Source organism: Beta vulgaris, chromosome 9 (assembly GCF_026745355.1).
Source record: "Beta vulgaris subsp. vulgaris cultivar EL10 chromosome 9, EL10.2, whole genome shotgun sequence".
NCBI lineage: Eukaryota > Viridiplantae > Streptophyta > Magnoliopsida > Caryophyllales > Amaranthaceae > Beta > Beta vulgaris.
Window position 1 is genome coordinate 30,857,281 of NC_079210.1, and position 23,548 is coordinate 30,880,828.

General features: G+C 33.6%; 1 protein-coding gene across 2 annotated transcripts; it reads left to right on the forward strand.

The window, feature by feature from the left end:
* Window positions 1-13,711: 13,711 nt before the first annotated feature.
* On the forward strand, window positions 13,712-23,517 carry LOC104903488 (hypothetical protein). Of its 2 annotated transcripts, none has more exons than XM_010691526.4 (8): window positions 13,712-14,016; window positions 18,208-18,481; window positions 18,607-18,838; window positions 18,966-19,111; window positions 21,206-21,293; window positions 21,375-21,521; window positions 22,257-22,406; window positions 22,977-23,517. In XM_010691526.4, exons 2-8 carry the CDS (start codon window positions 18,219-18,221, stop codon window positions 23,040-23,042), a joined length of 1,092 nt encoding a protein of 363 aa, XP_010689828.1. In that variant the 5' UTR covers window positions 13,712-14,016; window positions 18,208-18,218; the 3' UTR covers window positions 23,043-23,517. The 2 variants fall into 2 exon arrangements, with proteins under 2 accessions (XP_010689828.1, XP_057247655.1); XM_057391672.1 differs by lacking the exon at window positions 13,712-14,016 and adding an exon at window positions 14,586-14,656.
* The last annotated feature ends 31 nt before the right edge of the window (window positions 23,518-23,548 follow it).

Here is a 23,548-nt window from a genome sequence, read left to right on the forward strand (position 1 = left end):
TATCAATGTATTATTACTAGTCTACGATGGTGTTAGAGTTACATTAGTTACGGAGGCGTTGTAATAGGTGTCACAATGAGGCATATTATTAGTATTAGAGGTGTTGCAATAGCTATATGATGATGATGTCGCAACGTATATGGAGGCGTTGCATTAGATGCCAAAATGGGACACAATATGAGTAATATGGCGTTGCAATAGCTATTGGAGGGCGTTGCCATAGGCATAAAGGCGTTGCAATAGGCTCTATAGCTAATGTAACAGATATTTACACCTATTGCAACAGGTTTGTGGTAGCCGTTGCAATAGGCCTAAAAACCGTTGCACTAGGTCTAATGCAACGGCAGCAACAACAACGGTTGTTCAACCGTTGTAATGGCTCTATTGCAACGGTTTTCAGGGGTTGCATTAGGTCATTTATGTAGTAGTGGAAGGTAAATTCAACTAGACTACTAGCATGCTTATAAATTAAATGTACAACTATATCCCCAAAACCAAGTAAATGATTTGAATTAATAACATGTTTTAACAATTATCTCAAGGTTATATACTAGCGCAATCCAAAATTTAGTTAACATTATGATCGTAGGATATAAATTCATTATGAAGCACATACTAAACTCATACTTAAATATGCATGACAGTTCAAGATAACAACCCTAGGAACATAATACCACGTATGCAGAATAATATTTAAAGATCTACATATACACGGACTGAAAATTAATAATTACTGGGGAGAAAGAGAAAGGTAGACTAAAAGAGAGAGAGTTTAAACTTGAGAAAAGAGATTTAAATCTCAAATTTGGTGTGAAGAATATAATGGGTGGAAACCCCCTATTTATACTAGTTGGATAAGTAGAATAGGAATTGGACTAGAAAATGAAGAGATGAATTTAAGATAAAAGATAAACTAATCTAGCTGTGATATATCTAATATTTATGATTATCCAACTAAGATTAGGAAAAGATATAAATTATCCTATAATACATAATTATATAAGGTAAGTAACTAAAAGATAAAATAAGGAAGAAAAATAATCAAAACTTTATTAACTTCACACTCCTTAAACGTGAGATTATGTGTGCTAAATTATTTTTCCTTTTTTTTTTCTCTTGTAACTCCTTTTTAGATTTCCTTTTAAGAAATATATCTCTGTTATATAAGGGAAGGGGGGAGCAATGGTGTCCTCTTTTGAAATGCCTATTTTGCCCCCTTCTTTCTAAATTACAAAAGGAATGTCAAAATCAAAATCGACACTCAAAGAAAACTACCGAAAAAAAAAATAATTTACAACACTCACTCACAAATCACTTAAAAGAAGAAACTTTACAAATAACTCATACAATTGAGAAAATCACGTTATAAAAATCACGCAAATCACTCAAATATTCGGGAAAATTTATTAAAACTTAAAATTAACATACAAACTAAAACTAATAACCTAGAACGTTAATGCATACAAAAACATATACAAAAATTTACATACAAATCACTATTCTCAAGAACCATTCACAATTAATGGTGGGTCATGATAAAAATAGAGGTGTGTTTGTAGTGAAATCAGAATTTAGAAGTTACAAAAGGAAAAAAATTATTTACTTTTTTATAGTGTTTAGACTTTAGAAGTTAGTACTGTACTTAATTCAAAAATTAACTAAAAAATTATAATATTATAAATCATAAATAAATTCAATAAAATTTTTATGTTGTTCATAGAATTTAACTTTGAAAAGAAAAATAAAAAAGACAAAAATAATGGTGAGAGACTTAAGTGACAGAAACTAAACCAATCAAATTTCGCAACTGAAAACAATTATACTTCATATGTCTAATGTTCAAAATTTGACTCTTATGCCGAAGAAAATCGAATTTCTGTTTCGAAAAAAATTCAAGCACGCATCGTGTGCAAAAAATTCTAGTTTAACTAATAAACTATCTACTTAGATTGTAATTTGTAAACGGAGGCCCAATATATAATTTGGGCTAGAATTTATTTGAAAATCCCAAAATTTGTCATAAATCCTATTTAAAACCTGTATAATTAATTTAAACCTCTTTATTAAGTAAAATCCTTTGAAAAATTATAATTAATAACTTACTAAAAATACGAAGTATTACAATTAACTTGTGTTATTAGTATAATATTACTAAATATATGGAAAATTGTTGGACTAAATAATAATAAACTTATTTAGTGATTAATTTAATGCCAAGCCACTGTAATAAATATACTTTAATTAATAATGACTATGGACCCTTTTATAACAACTATTAATAAGATCATTATAGTAAAGCTAAAGACTTTAATTTAGATATTTGTAATATATAATTGTAATAAACGATTAGTTGATGTCAACTTCAGACTCACATGGCTTTCATTTCACATAATCAAACTTAATTGTAACTAAATGAAGTAGTTATAATATGAGTCGTAAATATTAATGGAAATTTACTCCACTTACTAGTTAGAGGAGTCACTTTGATAAGTTAAGAATACTTTAAATAATAATGACTATTAATTATGAATTTTCTTATAACTTTGAGTAACATGTATGATTGTATGAGCAAGACAATGAAAAAATGACGAGTCATATGAATATGATAAGCTCTGAATAATACTAAGGCTTAAAGATTTAATAATCAAATGTATATTAATATCATTATTCTTGAATAGATCAAAGAGGACAAAGGATATTACAAGCCTCAACTGACTTTCAAGGTTAATAAGCAGGAATCGAGTTAACATATACTACTAACATCCGCACTCCCCTTCCAACTATGTTTATGATGCTTTTACATAATGTTTATGCCATGTTTATCTAGGGTGTGCGGGATATGAAATGTTTGTTGTGTGATTGATGTTTATAAATAATTTGAAGCTATGAGAAGTATGATGATTCGATGACGTCTATGCAATGACTTTACTATGATTTCTGAAAACCACTTAAAAGACATGAAACATGTGAAATGAAAGTGAAAGATGGGGAATGTCAATACTGTTCTCTAGACTGTGCACGTGTCATTTTGTTATTCGGGTCTGGCATCCTTTTGTAATCCGATAGCTAGACTAAATCAAGATGGGGTGAACAACATTATCACCAAGTTAAGTTCACGACCTTCGTAACATCATGGCCACTCGAAATGGATGCAGTTCCAAAGTCAGGTAGGCAGGGGATTCACTTCCAAGACTTGGCTAAGGCCTTCAGTCCGGGCCGGGAAAGGACATGTTTCAAGCATAATTTCAAGCTCATAGGTAAAAACACTCTTTGGTGCCTTTCTCTTCCTATTCCAAATGCCATATGACCATAGGTCTTCTTGCCCTTGGGAGTGCCTTTGGCACATGTACCTTGGGACCTTCGATCTTCTTCTTTCTATCCAGCCATACCAATGTATGTCAATATAGACCTTAAGTCCGTTGCAAGGGTCACGAAAAGGAAAATATGAACTTGAAGCTACCAACGGTGTCCTTATAGATGGAATAGAAGATCATCTCTCTATTTTTCCTGACGGGACTTTGAACAGCGATGGATGTGAATGGCAACGCTACCTTCTGATAGAGGTGTCCTTGGTGGCACCCGCATGATGGCATTATATGCCGCTTCGTATGGGGGACTATGTCCTCGGTGGCTTATCCTATGCTACTATTGGCATAATATGCCACCTTATGATGGGGGAAGAATATCCTTGGTGGCTTTGCCTTCTGTTACGATCTATTGCAATATATGCCACCTTCTGATACAGGATTTATTTACTCGGTAGCTATGCGTTATGTGTACTCGCCAAGTAATCAAAAGAAGTATTTTGATAATGATATGTGATAATTACAACAGTGGCTTTTCAATTCCTGATTTGAAGTGCATGTTTACAAAATGGTTTGACTATATCCTAGTTTCCCTGTGTGTAAATAAAATGAATTGAAATGAATTTACATTGTTAGAGTAGTATGTTACTGAGCCTCGACTCATAACATTTTGTTTTTCTTTTTTAGGTATGCATATGAAGATGGGATGGCGTGATAATGAGGAATAATTTACTTAAAATATGCGATTATGTAATCTATGTTTATAAACAGTAAATTACGCAACACTGGTTATGCTTAACTTAACTATATATATTTCTAGATTTACTATAAATTTTATAACATGTTGAGTTTATGAAAGAATGATTGCCTTGTACTTTTCTGAACGGAAAGTACGGCAGTGATGCACCGACTAAGCAAGCAAGGTCTTCTACTGCTAATCATTGAATTAATTAACCTAATAACAATGCTTAGAAGTCGCGGTGTTGCGCTAACGGTATGAATGGCAGTGATCCCACTCTTCGTACTTCTGCTTAAAGAGGTGGCCACGTGTAAGACCACTCGAGTTCTTAAGTCAGAAACAAGAGAACAATGCCATGGTTGGGTAGGTTTGTTTATGACTAAGATCCAATACTATCGCTCAGGAAGCTTTTTGGAAGGACAAAGCACAAACCCCCCAGGGGTCATGAGCTCACGCATGTAACATGCGCTAATGAGGCAAGGTAGATTATCCTTATGGTGGCTTTAACAGTAGCCATGCATATGGAAAACTGTAATGTCATACTAATGCATAAAAGAGTATGAATCGTATTTTTCGAGTTTCACCCACTCATTTTTAAAAATTCTTCCCAGTGAATAGCTAAAGTGTAGGCGTGTTTTTATATCGCCTATACGGGATGAGCGTGTATTTGAATACCTCATTTTTAAATATTTTATAGAAAATGTTTTTGAAGTCGCCAACAAGTCTTTAAAGGAAGACTCATATACCTAATTGGATTTTGAGAAACCTTGAGACTTATCCAATGTAGATTTTTTCGTCCAAACTTCATAGATGGTTCATGAATCAATGATTGAGTTTGGGGGTGAGGGTATTAACACGGTCATGAACTATGTCGTCCATTGCTGGACCTCTACTTAATATCGGTTCATGTCAATTTTTATGCATTGGAATCACTAAATAATATTTTCACGCACCCTAATTAGGGTGGTTCTGCAAACACATAAAAGGTTTTTTTTAGTGATGTGTTATTATGCAATCATATTACTAGGAACCTAGCAAGTTGTTCAAATTAATCTGATTAATATTAGAACAATTCTTTAGTTCTTTGCTTAGCAAATATAACATGTGAGATGATGAAAGCAATAAAGGAAGACAATCATATAATATGCATATATATGAATAATAATTATAAAAGAAGTAAAAAGGTTTAGAATATACAAAGGCACAATTTTTAAATTAAAAATCTACATCAGGAAGGAAATCGTTCGTAACTTCAATGTAAAAATAGGAAATTTATTCAAGGATCCTCAGGATTATACCGTGTCTTGGGTCTGTGATATTGACAACCTTCGGGGCGAGCAATCATGAAGCCCAAAAGAAAATATGTGTCTTGTATTTGTGTTTGGAAAGTATGAAAGTATGAGTTTTTAGAGAGGTTTTGTAGAGAGGTTTCGTAAAATATAAAGTCGTATGTTTGAAGTCGAGTATTTAAAGTCCCCAAAAAACCGTACGAAAATCAAGAGTATATATAGAAAAAACGAATGTGCACTTCACGCGTCAACTGCGCCACGCGCAAGTGGCTGTGACACGCACAATCGCATGTGTTAGGCACACAATGGTGTGCCTGACGTGGCATGACCAATAGATAGCGTACACGTGGTACGTGCTTTAAAAAAGATAGAAAGAAAAATTGTGCTTCACACAGAGCAGTGCGCCAGACGCACGACTCAGTAACCTAATAAAAATTATTAAACACTTAAAGAGCAAGAGAATGGCATGAAAAGCCATACAATAGATCCCCTAAGTATTCAACAAGGGGGGAGAAGTAATCTTTGAACTACTTTCTCCAGCACATATATATTAACTTGTATGACGATATAGTTAATTATTTTTTATTATAATCGAGGTAAATAAGGTATTTAAGCTTCATGATGAGTAAAGTTAGTCAAGAATACTTCTCGAGGGTATGATCATAATGATTTTCAAGGTTTATCTACTAAAGGCAACCAATGCCGCTTTAGTTATTCAAAGTTTAGTAGCCCGTATGATTCCAAAGTGAAGCGGTGCCCGTTCCATGCCAAATTAATATTAATAACATTTATGAAGTCATCATTTGTTTATTAATTCCTAAATCAAACATGATTTGTTGTCTACATTTTTCTTGTATCATGTTTAGAATTTATATACTTTTAATTTGGTCAAGTAAGTACTCGACATTAGCTAACTTATTCTTTCTGTATTTGGTTGCATGTTCTAAGATTCATAATTTCTTAAAAATTGTGGGAAGCGAGTTAGTAACAGATTATCTAGATTCATGCATGAGAGTTAGTAGTTGGAATTGGATTTCATTTATTTTTGTCTTTCTTAAGTTGGAATTTTGGATTTATGATATTATTAAAAAGGGCCTTAAAAGGTTTAAACTTGTAGTTTAGTCATTATCAGTTACACTATGTTATTTTCAAAGGTTATCAAGTATAATTTTCGACATTATTATTCGCCATATGTGTAACATCGTGGCGGTAACATGTTCAGATTCCTGCAATTTACTTACACTACTACAAAAAAGAGGCAAAGATAACACCCCTAAATTAACTCTTATTCTAGAAACCGTTATGTAAAGCCTTTTAATATTTTAACAGAAGAACTGTTATCATAGCTTGCATTGATAATATATCACTTAACACTGACCTTAATATATGTTATCTTTGCTATGAAATTAGTATGTGGTGCTTTATTATTATTTTTATGGGAATGTGCTGCTTTATTATTAATAATAAAAATTATGCTAAAATAATTATCTTGAAAACAAAAACCGTTTATTTGGCTAGAAATTAGGAACCATTCGTAAACTCTTTTTCTTTTATTTTCAATTTGATGTAACGGAACTACAATTATTGTGCGTCTGTTCTCGGCTCGCTCAACGCCTCCAGTTTCCACCTCAATTCCCCCTCTGGTTATCACCTTTGGCTCTCATCCCCGGTTCCCTTCCCCTTTATCGGTTTATTCTAGCAGATTTCGTGGAACATTGAACTTCGCAAGTTCATTCTACCTAGCAAGTCATTTTGGGAGAAACCGACAACCATAATTGCCATTCATACACACAATTTAAGGTAATTCTTAATTTTCAAGCCATTGTGTATTCCTTACATAAAGAAACTGATTTTGGCAGCTTTATTTGTTAATTTAATCAATTTTCTGGTTTCTTGGATTGGTAGTTTACTATATTGTTTTTCTGAAATTTCCAAAATTGGATGTGTAATGGAGAAGCATAGCATGACTCTAATTAACATAAAAACCCATATGTCTTCCTCTCAAACCCTCACTTCAGCTTGTTGCTCGTAAGAATTTTCCCCCTTTTGTGTTTTTCAAGATCCATGCCCTATCCTTATCCATAGGATCCAAAAAATTAAGACCCATACCCTAATTTTAGGGTAGAGTCTGGGCGGATCTGAGTAGGGTCTTGAACCCATTGTCTTCCCTATCTATAGTTGATGTTCTCTCAAGGCCTAAGGGGCAATAATGCATTCTCAACTAGACCTTGATATGGGTCGGACCGGGCTCGTAGGCTTTGGGTACCCGCGGGTCGGGGCCGAGCCCATGAATGGCGGGTCGTGCCATGCCGGACCTGAAATTTTCAGATTTCGTCCACCGGCTTGTGCCTCTTACGGACCTGATCCGTGTTTTATGGTTTTTTTTTGTCAATTTTAGATTAAAAAAAAAGGGGTATTCGACCCGTGAGCCGTCCCACAGACCATATAGGCGGACTTGTGTCGCGATGGGCCGAAAATAAAATTTCTTGACCGTTGTAGACTCACGACCCATATAGCGAACAACGGGCCAGATCTTGAACGGGCTCGTGCCGGGCAGGGACGGTCCGACCCGGCCCATTTCCACCTATACTCTCAACTATATTGGCAATCCGCATCGAGGGACTTGGTTCATGTACTCAATGTAATATGAAGAATTATGTTGAGTTTACAATATTTTGCTTGTAAAAAAGTTAGTGGAGCTAGGAAAGCTAAAACACATAATCACCTTGAAATTTGCATCTTGGGATCCAATAAATTCTTTACTTATTGTCTTGTTTATCTACACGCAATAAAAGGTGTACACAACCATCTCTTGCATCATGATTCATGTTAGAGAAAATGATATATGCTTGAAGTAAGGTCTTTTACTTCTACTTAAACGGTTAAGCTTTTATTTTGGTTCTAAATAAGTGCTATAATGAACTTAAAAGTTATATAATATAGGTGCTATACTGAACTTAAAATTAGTCATACTTGCAATAATTTTGTCAATTTTAAACTCACAACTGAAAATTGAAAAAACGTGCTCATATTGTAAAAGAATATATTGCGATGAATCTGTTAAGATGACACATGATTGTATATTTTCTTACGTGTACGTTAACAATAATAGTCATAATGAAGTATGTGAATAAACAAAAGTCAAACTATTGCAATTAAAAAAGAATAAATGAACTAGAGCTGACGAAAGGTCGTGTTTCTAAGAAATATATATATGTAAATAAATGGGTTGAAAAAAACGGCTTGATACTAAGATCCCTTGCAAGTGGGCTGTAGAGGCGGCAATGGATCGAAGGTGTGTCGGGTAGGGCTCCATCTATAATCCCCCATATTTTTAAGATATTTAATTGAATAGTCTTAATCATTTTGAATTATTAAAGCTATTTAATTTTAGTATTTAAGAGCAGAAGGGTATTTTGGTCATTTTACCAAAAGACTATTTGAGTATTTTCACGAAGAAGTATTTTAGTCTTTTCACGAAATTATTTTAGTAATATTAGTAGGAAGATTATTTTGGCAATTTCATCATTTAATGTATTTTGGTAATTTGACGAAAAAGGGTATTTTAGTCTTCTACCCAAAAAGACTACCACTATAAAAAGGGAAACCCTAGTTTCTCCATCAGTTTGGTAGCCACCTTTTCAAAAGAAGGAGTAAGATGTGTTTTTCTCTCTCAAATCCTAGTTCTTCTTCTAGCAATTTCTTCAAATATTCAAGTTCTAATCTAGTTGTTTTTTGAAAATTGTAGGAGGATCTTGCAAATATCAAAGAGAAGCAAAACGGTTAATATTTTTCTGATGTTTTTTTTGGGGTTTTCTTCCTTATTTTTTCTCTCTCTCTCTCTCTCGCCCCTCTTTTGGCTTGCGAATTCCGGCCACCCGCGATGGTGGGGCGCCGGATGGGCACCGACGAGTGCCGCCTGTCCCACTACCGTGCCGGCAGTGGTGGCGACGGCTAGGCACGACGAGTGCTGCCCTGCCACTGCCGTGTCGGTGGTGCAGGTGGTGATCGTGGTGGCGTCGGTTGGGTTAGGTTTTTGGGTTGTGGTTTTCGAACCACTTGTTAAAAAAATTTTTTTTTTGGTTATTATTTATTTATTAAATTATAGCAGTATTTAAATTATTAATTTTTAGAAAGTTTTAAGTATTAGTGTATAGTGGGTTTTGTTTTGTCTACTAGTAATGGTTTTCAAGTTTATGACCCAAAATTAGTGTTAAAGCCTTTTTAAGGAAAAATCAGCTTTATTATTATTTCAAAAGTGCTGATTTTATTTATTAGTAGCCTTGAATTGTTGTTGGTAAGTACTAATTGATAATACTTTATTCTTGGTAGGTTTCAAGCCTAGTAAAAGCAAGTGGAGCTTTTAATTGTTGATTTTTGTGTGTTATCAAGGTACACTCACCTTTAACCTTTGACTTTAGTAGTTTTAAAGATTATTTATTGAGCATGAGGAGTAAGGAGAGGCTTATGCCTTATAATTGTTTGAGTACAAGTTGAGAACATAGAAAGAAGAATAGGAATGGAACTTTTGAGTTATTCCTATATTTGGAAAGCATGTAATTGATGACAACTGCTTTTGAGCATGATTAAATTTATTTAAAGTTATTCTTGAAGCTAGGGCTTGCATGAGAATATTTTATTGAGCATGATCTCATTATAAGTTATATATTTTGTTGACCAAGGTCTCATTCGAGATTATATATTTTGTTGAGCATGGTCTCATTATAAGTTATATATTTTGTTGAGCAAGGTCTCATTAGAGGTTATATTTTTTTTGAGCAAGGTCTCATTATAAGCTATATATATATATATATTATTGAGCAAGGTCTCATTAGAAGTTGTATATTTTGTTGAGCAAGGCCTCATAAGTTTTAAAGTTATTGAGAAAAGTCTCACAAGTAGTTGCATCATTGAACAAAGACTCAATTGATTGGATCATGGATCCTTATGAAAGTAAGAAAGGACTCAAGGAGTTATTAAAGTAATAAGTTGAGCAAGGTCTCAAAGAATTTAGAATTGAATTATTTATAGTGCTTGTTGCATTCACTTGTTAAAGAAAGATAAGAAATTAATTTATTTGCTAGATGTATTATTATTATGATTGTGTCTCACATAATGGGCTTTGGCAATAAAACTCTTGGGATGGATCTCCCATGAGTATTGAACGTAAGGGGTGTGGAATTACACTCCTGCATATAGCTTAGCATGACGATGCTAACATTTTTATTTTATCGAGCAAGTTTATGGAATTCCAATTATCAAGATCTTTGAGTGGACTAGGTGTCACTCATATTCTTAATCTCTGAAATGTTGAGTCTAGAGGCTCACTCTCACCCTCTTTCATTACTAACAAGTTTAAAATTCTCAAGTCAAGTTATATAAAGTTCATGGAACTTTAGTAAGAGGTGTGAGATCTCTTACACAAGGAATAGTAGCCCGTATGACTCCAAGAGGAGGACGGTGCCCGTTCTTGATGGGCATGGGAATCATAAGCATCCGGATGAGAATTATAGTACACGAGTACTTTCTTACTTAAGTTATTTCGGAAGTATATGTTTGACTTTACTTGACTATTGGGGTCAAGGTTTGACTTGTTTTGAAGACGGGACTATTATGGGATAGTTTTCGAGTTTGTAACTCATTTACATACTTTCTCATTTCAGTTGTATTAAAGTATTTTCAGTTTATTTTAAAAGACTTCCGCTGTATTCTCTTATTAGCCTTACGTATTATCATGCGTGGCATAACAACTCCCGTAATTTCTCCTAGTTTATATAAGGAGAAGTCGTGGGGGTGTTACACCATCCGCCTACATCCACCAACAATTCATCCATCACCTCATTAGCTCGTCATCCATTGAGCCACATATGACCCAAACCATTGTCCACAGATGAATCGAGTAGATTGGGTGAACATAGATGTATTGTCACAATTTCATAAATCATTGAAATCAAGATTTGAGAGTAAAATGATTAATATACTGTATCATTGATACATTCTTCTAATATTTGTTCATTTTTATTGAAAAAGAATCAAAATTCAACCGAAACGTTGCAAAAAGACTTCAAATTATTAATATATATATACATGTATGTAACATTTTATCTTATATTTAATGAGTGAATAGGTGAACGGATAAATAGATGGATTAGATGATGTGTTGGATGAACCTCCATTTAAATCAAACCAATTTATTACCCGATCTATCCATCATCGATTTATCACCCGTTTAAATTCATATTTTCATCCATCTCTATTCTATATGGGAAGAGGGGTAGGTACCAAAATACTATAAACCCCATTTTACCCTCATAACATCTCTATTATAACTACTTCCTTTAATGAAAAAATTAAAAAGAAAACTACCTAATTAATTTTAAAAATAAAAAAATATTACAAAAAGAAAACCATCAACAATTCAAATATTCCTAATTTATTAGAAATAATTAATAACTAGTTTTGAAGCCCGTGCGTTACACGGGTTGTTTTTTATATATTTTTTTTGTAATTTTTTGTTAACATTATTGATTTTGTATTACCTTTAATTTATGTTAATAAAATCATCATTAATTATTCATCAAATTGCCTCATAAAGTTACGCTTGTTTTATTAAGGATTCACTTATCCCCTACACTTGTTAATTAAAGGAGTACCTCTATGCTAAACTACACATTTTGTTTTTCATTTTCTTAAAAATCATGCTCAAGTTCATTATTGTAATAGAAAAAGAATTTGCTAAAATATTTGTCATTATACCCTTATTTTTAGATTATCTTTAATTATCTATTAATAAGTTTATAAAAAGTTGATATAAAGTTAGTATTGCAATGGTTGTTTCCATCTCTAATAAGTGAAGGCATGTTGACCGGTGTTGTCAACTAACATATCAGTATATTACTATAATAAAAGTTTGAAAATAAAATAAAGTAGATATTGAGTGGCCACAAATGCAAATGGCAGCAGTTCATTAGATGTTATCGTATGGTTTAGACAAATCTCAAGAATATGATTTTCTTATTTTATTTTGTGATTTTATATCTGAATCATAGCCATTGAGTGAATATACAGTATAATAGAATTTATAATAGATTCCTAGTTATAATAGATCCCTAAAAGATAATTTTTTTTGGTTTTTGTCATAGCCGTAGAGTGAATAAACTCTTATCTCTCAAACTCTAAATTTTATTATCTCTCAAACTCTAAATTTTATTATCTCTTAAACTCTAAATTTTATTATCTCTCAAACTCTAAATTTTATTATCTCTAAAATTGCAGCAATTCATTAGATGTTATCGTATGGTTTAGGCAAATCTCAAGAATCGGGTTTTCTTATTTTATTTTGTGATTTTATATCTGAATCATAGCCGTAGAGTGAATATACAATATAATAGTATTTATAATAGATTCCTAGTTATAATAGATCCCTGAAAGATAAAATTTTTTGGTTTTCGTCATAGCTATAGAGTGAAAAACTCTTATCTCTCAAACTCTAAATTTTATTATCTATTAAACTCTAAATTTTATTAACTCTCAAACTCTAAATTTTATTATCTCTAAATTTTAAATTTTATTAACTCTCAAACTCTAAATTTTATTATCTCTAAATTAATAAGATGACGTGGCAATCCTAGGTGGCGCGCTCTATGCTCCCGAAAAGTTCCTCTTATATATATAATATATATATATATATATATATATATATATACATATATATATATATATATACATAATATATATATATATATACATATATATATATATATATACATATATATATATATATATATACATATATATATATATAGGGTTGGGTTCTAGTGAGAACCCTCTTATGGTGAGAACCGTGAGAACCACTTGAAATGAGCAAAAACTTCTTAAAATGAGCAAAAAAAGTAACAAATGCGCAGAAAAATAAAATGAGTAGAAAATATTAAGTTTTCAAAAACATAAAATGTACAAAAATGTAAAAAAAGAAAAACGTAAAATGAGCATAAAAAAGTAAAATGAGAAAAAAAAGTAAAATGAGCAAAACGCAAAATGAGCAAAAACGTTGATAAATGAGCAAAAAATTGTTAAATGAGCAAAACCATAAAATAAGTGAAACAAAAAAATGAGCAAAAATGTTATGAAATGATCAAAATCTTCGTAAAATGAGGAAAAATGAGTGGTTCTCACGGTTCTCACCATAAGGGTGGTTCTCATATGAACTTAAACCTATATATATATATATTGATTGATTAATTTAATTTTCTTCATCTCTTAAAAAAATAATTTTGTACGTATGTTCGCATGCATCGCGTGCATATAAAAACTAGTGTATCTAGATCGGATGGATGCTTATCCATCGATTTTGGAGGAATTTGGAGATTAGATTCAAACTCCTATCACGTGGAAGAAGAGCCTCTAAACCTCGATTCTTTGACGTTCGTGTCAAATGGAAGAACTAGACCTGCCTATCTACGGTTCTTCAACCTACTTTGCATTTAGCAATTTAGCATTTTCTAACTCATAATTAACTAGGGAAAAAACAAAAAAAAAAACTCGTCTCACCTTTGCGAAATTTGGGAGAAAAAAAAAACACTCACAGTTTCTCTGTCTCTCTTGTCTCACGCTTCTCGGAACGGCTGCACGCCGGCGTTTTGGGCGGCAATTAGCTGCGCCACAAATCACCCAATCGAGCGAGGTAGGTTTTTTTATTTTATTTTTAGTTCTTTTACTTTTTTTTTTTTTTGCATATTGACATATTGTAATTTGCTTTTATCTCGTTCAATCATCAATATTGTAATTTGATTAGGTTAATGGCCTTGTGTGAGCGATTCACTTGGTTGTTAATTATTGAAATTTTGAAATGAAAGTATGAAATTAGGGATTTTTTTTATTGTTAAATTATAATTGTTGGTTCTTGGATGATTGAATTGCTGGATTTGTGTTATAAATTTGTTGTTGTTGATTGATTTCTGTTTAATTAGTTGTGTATTGATTGCAATTGTCAATTTTGTGATGATTATGTGATCGATTTTTATTGTTTATCACTAAATGGGCAATGATACACCTTGGTGAATATCCAGCAACCCAATTTCGTCGATTTTATGTTTGGAAAAATGGAATTTCAAGGGACTTCATACTCTCAAGTCTCAGCGGTAGATAGTGAGACTTTTTCTTCTAATGATGTGCGTTTCTTCATCCTATCTTATAATTTTCCCTAAACTCAAGAAACTGATACAGCCATACAGGGTTAGGTATTTCAATTACTAGCAGTGCACTGCTGGAGGAGGATAATTGGTCTTTGATTTGAGTTTCTTCCTGATGATCCAGATTCCAGGGTAAAGAATATATATAATGGATTATCCGCCAAATTAGTGGAATTCGCTTGGGATAAAATATATATTTGAATTGTATTGACTTTTGAATACATGAATGCAAACGGGAAAGGACAAAAATTACCCCTAAAATATATATTTGAATTGTATTGACTTTTGAATACATGAATGCAAACGGGAAAGGACAAAAATTACCCCTAATGTCCCAAAAAGGTTTAGTTTCTGATCTGACCTTTGTTGGTATTCATCCATGGCTGCAAAGGCTAAGGGCACCATTACCTACCATTGCCTTTGTTAGTTTTTCTGGTATGACCAAAGATCCTTTTATCTAATTCCGTCAATACTGCACCAACCGTTGTTTTGAACCTATAATACCTCTTAATGATTGAATGATTGTAGTTTACTCATTCTCTTTGGGAGAAAACAAAGGAGCAAGTACAAAAGTATGACAGGGAAACTGAAAAGGTGGAGAGAGAAAGGGAAAGTAAAAAGTGGGTTAAAATATTGAAAAGTGGATGACATGGGTGGAAAACGAGGAGAAAGTAGACGGGACATGTTACCAAGAATAGAAAAAGCAACATTGTGTGGATTAAAAAGAAACAGAAAGGAAAGTGTGTAGATTAAAAAGAAACGGAGGGAGTAGTATTTAAGCAAAAAATTTCTTCTTATTTACCTGCTCATTAGTTGTCATACAAGATACTGTAGCAAGTGCCAATACATATGATAAAAAATTAGCACACAAGAATATATACAAAAAGAAATTCTCTGGAATGATTTTGTCCCAAGATAAAATCACTTTCTATGATAATGGATTAATGGGAGGCACCACCAGTGGACAGATGAGATACTGGGAAGGCTAGGCAGCAAAATTTGTCATAGAAGATGTGGGCAAAAGAGGGTAGTTTGTCATTCCCCAGTTTTGCATCAAGTAAAAATCTATTGCATTTATCAACTCTCCTTTAAATACTGAACAAGGTTTAAGGGTTGTGTGAGTTTTATCATTAAGTAGTTTTTATGTGCTCACTTATTCAATCATTTGCCATGCCCTGAAATCCAAAATGTTGCTTCCCTCTTCTTGACCCTCTCCCTTTCTAGCTGATCTTAACTTGTCTCTTTAGGATTCATAATCATGGTTACAGGGCATCTAATTTCACAACATAAAAGTAATTTTTCTGATTGCAATGTCGATGATCATGGTTTTACCTGATGACTGTTAATTAATATTAGTTGCACAGTACATTTTACGTGTTGCAATTTTGACAATAATAATTGAACAGTTTGAACTGAAGAGGAGGGGGGGGGGGTTGTGTTTGTATGATGGTGGAGTTTACCATGATTGAATTATTTCATCGAATTTTGTATTTTCAGGATACTAGGTTAATGTAGTTTATCGTTTGTTGATTTTATACGAATGACCACTGCATTGTGAGAGACTATTCAATGATTCTACCATTTGGAAGGCTAGCAACATCAGTTCGGAAGTATGAAGGATAAGATACTCAGAGACATTGGTATTGTAGTTGCAAGCAAGACGGGTTTTTCATGATTAAGCTGTTATCTAACATAATTTCAACAACTTCAGAAAGTAATGCATTAATGCATGGGGAAACACCATCTTAAAAGAGGAGAAGTTAGAACTAGTACTCTCTCTGTCCTGATAACCTGCACAATTCATCATAGATAAGAATTCCAATTTCAAATGCCATGTGAAATTCTTGCTTTTGACCTACTTTCCGCGTTTCAATTTAGTTGTGACACTTTAAAATCACGGACTTCTATGCAATTTTTGGAGAGGAGAGAGATAGAGAAAAAAAATAAATGGGTCCCATGTGATAGGAAAGAGATAGAGAGAAGTTATAACCCAAAATAAAAGTGTCACAACTAAATTGAAACTTCCTAAAATAGAAAGTGTCACAACTAAATTGAAACGGATGAAGTATTACTTTTTGGAATTTTTTTTTCCCAGAAATCTCAAAATAGCATGGTTACTGTTCCAACTCGATAAAGTATATCATTTTCATTGTCATACAGTCACCTCATTATCTAGAACATAGTCCTGGTTTGAAATACGGCCGAAACTTTAACTCTAATCAATGTTAGTGGCTTCTTATTTCTTGATTCCTTTGGATAAGATTTGAGAATGTTCATGCTCTTGACGATTTGACTTTCCTGACATTAAATTATCCATGAAAGGTGAAGTAAAAGGTAAAAATCAGCTGCGACTCTGTTATTCATTTAAAACCTTTTATCTTAAACAAGTAGCCATTGGCTTCACTATTAGTGACCTCAATATTCATTTACTTGGTGATGGAAGCTTGAACACATTGGCCATTGTTTCATGAGGGGAGGACCTAGATAGGTCATTCCTACTCAAAAAGGCTTGGGATGCTTTGGCTGGGGGGAAGGCTATTCAGATTATCTTGTCTTTAAAAAGCTCAGTTGTCCGCACTCTTCTTGTAGCAAGTGATGGGATGATTACATTTGGAGAGATGTCTATCATCTTGTGTTGTCACAAGTTCTACCTTCGCTCTTGACGGTTAGATGAGAGAGGACCATTTTGTCCATCTTACATAAAAAGATCATTGCAACTTCCATGGACTAATATATGTGAGAAAGCTATAGTTTGTATAAACATGTTCATGTGAGAGATAGTGAGGCATGGTAGCTCTTACCATGTAAAACACACCCTTCTATCCAACATTTTCTTTCCTTTCTTTTTGGCTGATAGGGTTGGATGTATTCTATGTTATTTCAACTCTTCATTTTTTTACATACCTTTGTCTGACAGTTAACACTTTGAAAAGGCTATGAAATTTTTACCTGTCGTTTCCATGTTTACTCACACACTTGAATTATATTGAAGCATATATATGTAAACAATAACTGTAATAAGAGAGGGAAGGAGGAAAAAGTTAGGGGATATTTGTTCATAAATGGGTACATTGAAATATTAGTAACTAGCAAACATTTCAACCTGAAATTTCTATATGCATATGTACAAGAAAAGCTAATGCAGAAGTCCCTAAAAAGCAGGATTTTGTTTATTGAATGCTGTACTCCTAGACCTGTGTCCAAGTTTAGGGCAGTGTTCCTGTCTGTAATTTTTAGTCTTGACGTGTCTAGTACTCTGTTATCTGCCTGTACTTGACATATGTCGTTGTGTCTGACAAAATAGGTGCATTCTGTTAGAAATTCATGTTCAGCTTTCTTCAAATTATGTATCTTCTTGTAGGATAGGACTCTCTTGATTATCTGCTATTGTATGCGGGGTGAGAGTGTTCTATATTTTTCTCCAATATATCATATGTACTTGTTGTTCTGGAAGAGAAGCCTACATCTCCCATCTGCTCTCTCCAAGATTAGTCACTTCCTTGTGGTTCTTATTGATTGTGCGTAACTTCTCCGACTTTCCCCTCATCTTTTTGTAGTTTCATGTTTGGTTTTGATATGATTCAACTGAAGCTGTTTGGCGTTCAATCATTTGCATGTGATATGGTGGCGCTGGTAGGCTAGTAGATTACAACAACTTGAGTTCTGATACTCGTTTATTTCAGTGTTAGAAGAAATGACCCCGGTTTGCCCATTTGTCAAAGTTGCTCGGCCTGATGATGCATCTTCAAAACGAAATGGTGAAAACCAAAATAAGCATGCAGCAGAACATGAGAGTAAATCTAAAAATGAGAGTGTTGATTCTGCCATGATTGAGCCCAAGTGCCCTCTTGGATATGATTCTCATTCGTTTAAAATTGGCCCTCTTAGCTGTGTCCTTTGCCAAGCCCTTCTTTTTGAGAGCAGTAAATGTGTGCCTTGCTCCCACATATTCTGCAAGTAAGTTTATCTAATTCGCAGTCTTCAGTGTTTTGGATGCCTATCTTTTAGAGGAAGTAATAAGAATATCATGTTTTGGTCCTTACTATTCCTAACTAGGTTGTTTTTTCTTCTTGGCAATCCAGAGCATGCATTTCGCGATTTAAGGACTGTCCATTATGTGGAGCTGATATTGAGAAGATTGAATCTGATGAAGAAACTCAGAAGCTTGTTGATAGGTTCATTGATGGTCATGCCAGAATCAAGAGGCCTCATGTTAGTAAGGATGCTGAGGAGACAGTTACTAAAAACAAACCTGTGATATATGAAGATGTCTCACTAGAGAGAGGTGCTTTTCTGTTTAAGCAAGCCATGAGGGTAAGTTGTGTTTACTGATTATTTAAATTTGAAAAGTATGCCAATGCATATTAAAAAAACAATTAGTCAACTATAAACTGCTAGCTTCTATATGTATTCGGTTATGTATATGCTGTTGCACTTGCAGGCATTTCGTGCTCAGAATGTCGAAAGTGCCAAAGCCAGGCTCTCTCTTTGTGCTGTTGATATCAGGGAAGAATTAGAGGAATCTAGTAACAAGCCAGAGTTGTGCTCACAACTTGGGGCTGTGCTGGGAGTGCTGGGAGATTGTTGGTATAATCTCTCTCTCTTTCTGTCTCATAAAGCTTCACTATGTGCAGCTCAAACTCTTAACTGGATTTCAAATCCTTGGTTCATCATCAGAAGAGCTTGTTTATTTTGGCACCTTAGTTGTCTATACTATACCCGAGTATCACAAGATATTTATTGTGAAGCTGGTGATATTAACTTGGATGTGTTGATGAAGTTGATGGTTTTATAGATTTTTGATGATTAAGATTATATTGTTTTCCAGAAGTTTCTCATTTACATAAAAAATCAGGCAAGGTAACCAATGCTTGACTGAAGTGTTTCAACTTGAATAGAGCTAACTTGTTTAAGTGGGAAAGTGTGGTTTGCTTTTCTTTGTAGTCGCACTACTTTGTGGTGAGGGAAAATGATATTTCCTCTAGTTTTATTTAGTTGTTCCACTTTGACTTTTGCACTATCCACATAACCCTTGACCTTAATATTCGACTAATATATAAAAGCATAATTATTATGTAAGATGTTGTTCTATCTGTCTCCATGTGTAGTTCATAATATCAACTTTTCTTTTTATAGTTTTTATGGTTATCAAAGTATTAATCATCAAAGTTGTGCATCAACAAGTGTGAAAGTCAAAGTGGAACAACTTAATATAAGTAGAGGGAGTAGTTTTTTCTTTATTTTTTTAATTTATTTTTTTGTATGTTGATGATATATATCTTCTTTGCTGTTGAGATTTGAGGCTAGTGGTCATGACTCCAGACCTTGGTATTGGGTATGTTATGTCCAATGTTAGAAATACCCAACCAATATTGTAACTATTGTACTGAATGCTGACTGTGCCTCCGTAGGCCTCAAAAGTACTTCTTTCACTGAGTTTATCCAGGTATTTGGTCAAGCCTAAGATGTGGGGTACTTTTTTCCAAACTTGTGACTTTTGCATTTGCAAGCATTTTGGTTTGACTTCTATTGTGTTCTGAATAGTTAGGAAAGCTGGCAATGAGGATATGTAAAAGAAGTTTGACAAATATATGGATGTTGTGAAACGACGTATATTATGTACTTCTATATATATATATAAGTGTGAACTTTACCATAACTTTGTGTGTACAGGTTTCTAAGTGTGAACTTTGTAGAGAAAATTTATATTACTTATATTTTGAATGTAAATGCTTTGTGATTGGGTTTCAGAGTATATAAATTTGGCTTCTTTTCATTTGCTTGTGTTAAGGATTCCTTGTTCTCTTATTTTATATAATACGCTTTTGATTATATATAAATTCATATTTTCTTTTTTTTACATTAACAAAAATTGTAACTGGAACCCAGACTCCTTTGGCACGTCTTGCTGTAGAGCTTGTCACACCCATTCTTGGTCTTGTTCTATTTCCTCCCTTCTTGCTCTTGTTCTGTTTCCTCGCAATTCAGACACACACTCAAACACAAAGTAAATCTCCCTTGGACTGGATAAGGAATGCTTACATATTTAACTCCTAAAGATTGTCCTTAGGTGACCTTAAGTGTCTCATATTTCGTGTTACATTTTCAAAAATTATTTGTTTCCTTCTTCTGTCATCTATACCACTGTCTCCATTGTCTCAAGTTAGAAAATGAAATAGCTGCACTAATGCACTATTAGTTGAAAATTTGGAATTTTGTTCAGCATTTAGGTCTTCGTATACTGATTTTGTTTTTAGTCTTTTTGGTTCCTTTTACTTAATTCCTTGTTTTTCTCAAACTTTCCCTTTAAAGCATTTCATTTATATCTCTTTAGGGTTTTCTCACATCTTTCCATTTGTTTTTCTCTTTACCTCTTTTCTAAAACTTCCTTAAATCAACTTTCTGTCTTACCATACTCAGGTTTTCTATTTACACCTCAGTTGGTTTTGTTCCTTAGGTTTTCTGTGGTCTTACTCTCCTCGCTTTTACCCTCTCAATTTTTCTTATTTGAACTTTTATCCTTTTACTTTTATTGTTTCTTTTCTCACATAAACAATTTATTATGACGATTCATGTTAGCCAACCCCAAATTATTTTGGGGTTGAGGCTTTCTTGTTGTTGCTGTTACTGCTGTACCGAATGCTAAGGACAATATATCTGAAATCATCAAGTTTATCTCAGTCGTGCAATGGGGGATTCTGCATCTGCTATCACCTACTTTGAAGAAAGTGTCGAATTTCTGTCACAATCGCCTTCTGAGGATATGGAGGTGAGGTATCATGTGACGCTGTATGGTAGATTAAAATTTGATTGTATCTACTATGATAAGTAATTTATTTATGCTTGGCAGATTATACATACTCTCTCCGTTTCACTGAATAAAATTGGAGATCTAAAGTACTATGACGGAGATCTGCAAGCTTCAAGAACTTATTATTTTCGATCTTTGGACGTTCGTCGTAATGCCTTGAAAAATCATTGTGATTCTGCGTCCCTGGTTAGCTCCCGTTTTCTACCTGTTGAATATGATTTTTCATTGCTTTAAGGTTTATTGATTTATAAAGATTCCTTTTGCAACTCCAATATTTGATTAGGTGCGCTGTTTTTTTTACCTCATAGTAGGTCTTTGGGACACAGGTTTCTTGTTAAGTGGTGCACACTGAATGTTTTCTCCAATTATTGTCTATGTTTTTATACATTCTACAGATCTTTACCCTCTTGTAAGATGTTCGATGGCGCATAGAAATAAGTAGGCGTTTTCTTTTGCAAAACGAGAATCTGATTGTGAGCAATATGTTTACTGAATTATATTGAAGCATTCTGAATTTCTGACTACACTCAGAATTTTCTTATCTTCTGTCGACAGAAATTTATCTAAACTTGCTTTCAGAGTTATCGTGAATGCTCATCAGCTCATGGAGAAAATCATACAGTCAGAAATATGGGGACTGTTGTATAATAACTCTGATCTTCTGAATGGAAGAATGATGATGGACAGTTATTTACCTTAGTTTAGTATGCTGATTAAGATTTTCTTATCAGCAGCAGAACAGACTTCTTGCCTAAATGAACATCTTGAATGTTATTTCTTCTGCATAAAGTGCAGTCATAAGAGAAATTACAGGAACCAAGTTCTCAGCTTTTTGTTATATATATACTTTTTTTTTCTACAGGTTAATAGGTTTTATCTTTTTTCTCCTCATTAATAAATTCTTGCTTTCTGTGAATGCAGACTTTAGATGTAGCTGTTTCTTTAGCAAAAGTGGCTGATGTTGATAGAGGGCTCAGTAATGAGGAGGGAGCTAGTGCTGGTTTTCGTGAAGCTATAAATTTGTTGGAATCCTTGAAGATAGACTCTAGTGAAGTAGCCCTCGAACAACGAGTATGGCTTCTTTATCAACCTCTGATGTTGCCATTTTATATTTTACCTTCTTACTTCTGTTGAAAATTTCATTTCTAGCCTGTGCATTGTAGCAAATGCCTTTATCTTCTGAAGTCAAATCATCCAATATTACCTGCTTGGCTACATTTTGATTGCCATACTTCATTTTGTATAGATTTGCAGTATTCATGGCTATTCAATCAGGAAACCATTAAAACCAAATGGGTCGGTGGAGTAAATTGAAGCAGTCATGTCACTTTGGGATGGCTGAACTGTGAAATTTGGATTTTAAACTCCACACTTATTACCTCTATCAAGCTCTTAATGACCAATAACTCACTTCACAATTTGTGTTCTTAAAAAATTTATCTACTGAAACTTAAGCCTTTTGAACTTTCTTAACCTCCTTTTCACCTCCAATCACTGAAGCAATTGAACCTGGAATCTCTGGACTCTTAGATTTTGTCATTTGCGGTTCTGAACTACCTTTTAATGCTGAATTTCTAGTCTAACTTTCATGCAGAACTAGAAAGAGATCATATAAAGCTTACCTTAAAACTTTCTTTGCAGCGCCAATCAGTGTTGGAGTTCCTCAATGGCCAAATTGCTGAAAAACAACCTGATCAAACCAATTAAAGATCAGCAATTCTGGACGGAAATTGTGAAAGAAGACCTCTGTATGAATCTACTTGGACAAGTATTTGTGTAATATAAGCTTGTGTTTGTCGAGGTGATGAAGAACCTGAAGCTGATTGGAATTCGGAGTTTCCTTTAGGAGAAGCATTTGAAAGCTCGGAAACTTGAAGATTTTATGCCAACCTACTACACTAACATGTCAACAGAAAATGGAACCAACCCTCTATGTGCTATTGGTTCTCGGTATGTTCTTTGCATCACTGTGTCTGTACTCATGTAAACCCACTTTCCATGTCCATAAGATGATGACGATATGCTTTTTTCACCCCGCTTTGTACTATCGTACCTGGGAAAAAAGTTATTTTTCTCTGAATTATCATAATCATAGTAAAGAACCGCGTTGGTGTACTTGTGACCTTAATGTTGTATAATATATCTCCAGCTGTGAAATAGTTTGCATCCTGTGTTTGCTCAATTATAGTGTTGTCATCGTATTCATACTTCAT

Excerpts from the sequence above, each read along its gene's own strand:
- LOC104903488 (XM_010691526.4), top strand. The coding sequence starts at position 18,219 with ATGACCCCGGTTTGCCCATTTGTCAAAGTTGCTCGGCCTGATGATGCA. Across the intron at positions 18,839-18,965 it reads TGTTTAAGCAAGCCATGAGG|GCATTTCGTGCTCAGAATGT; the intron begins GTAAGTTGTGTT and ends TTGCACTTGCAG. Across the intron at positions 21,294-21,374 it reads CGCCTTCTGAGGATATGGAG|ATTATACATACTCTCTCCGT; the intron begins GTGAGGTATCAT and ends TATGCTTGGCAG.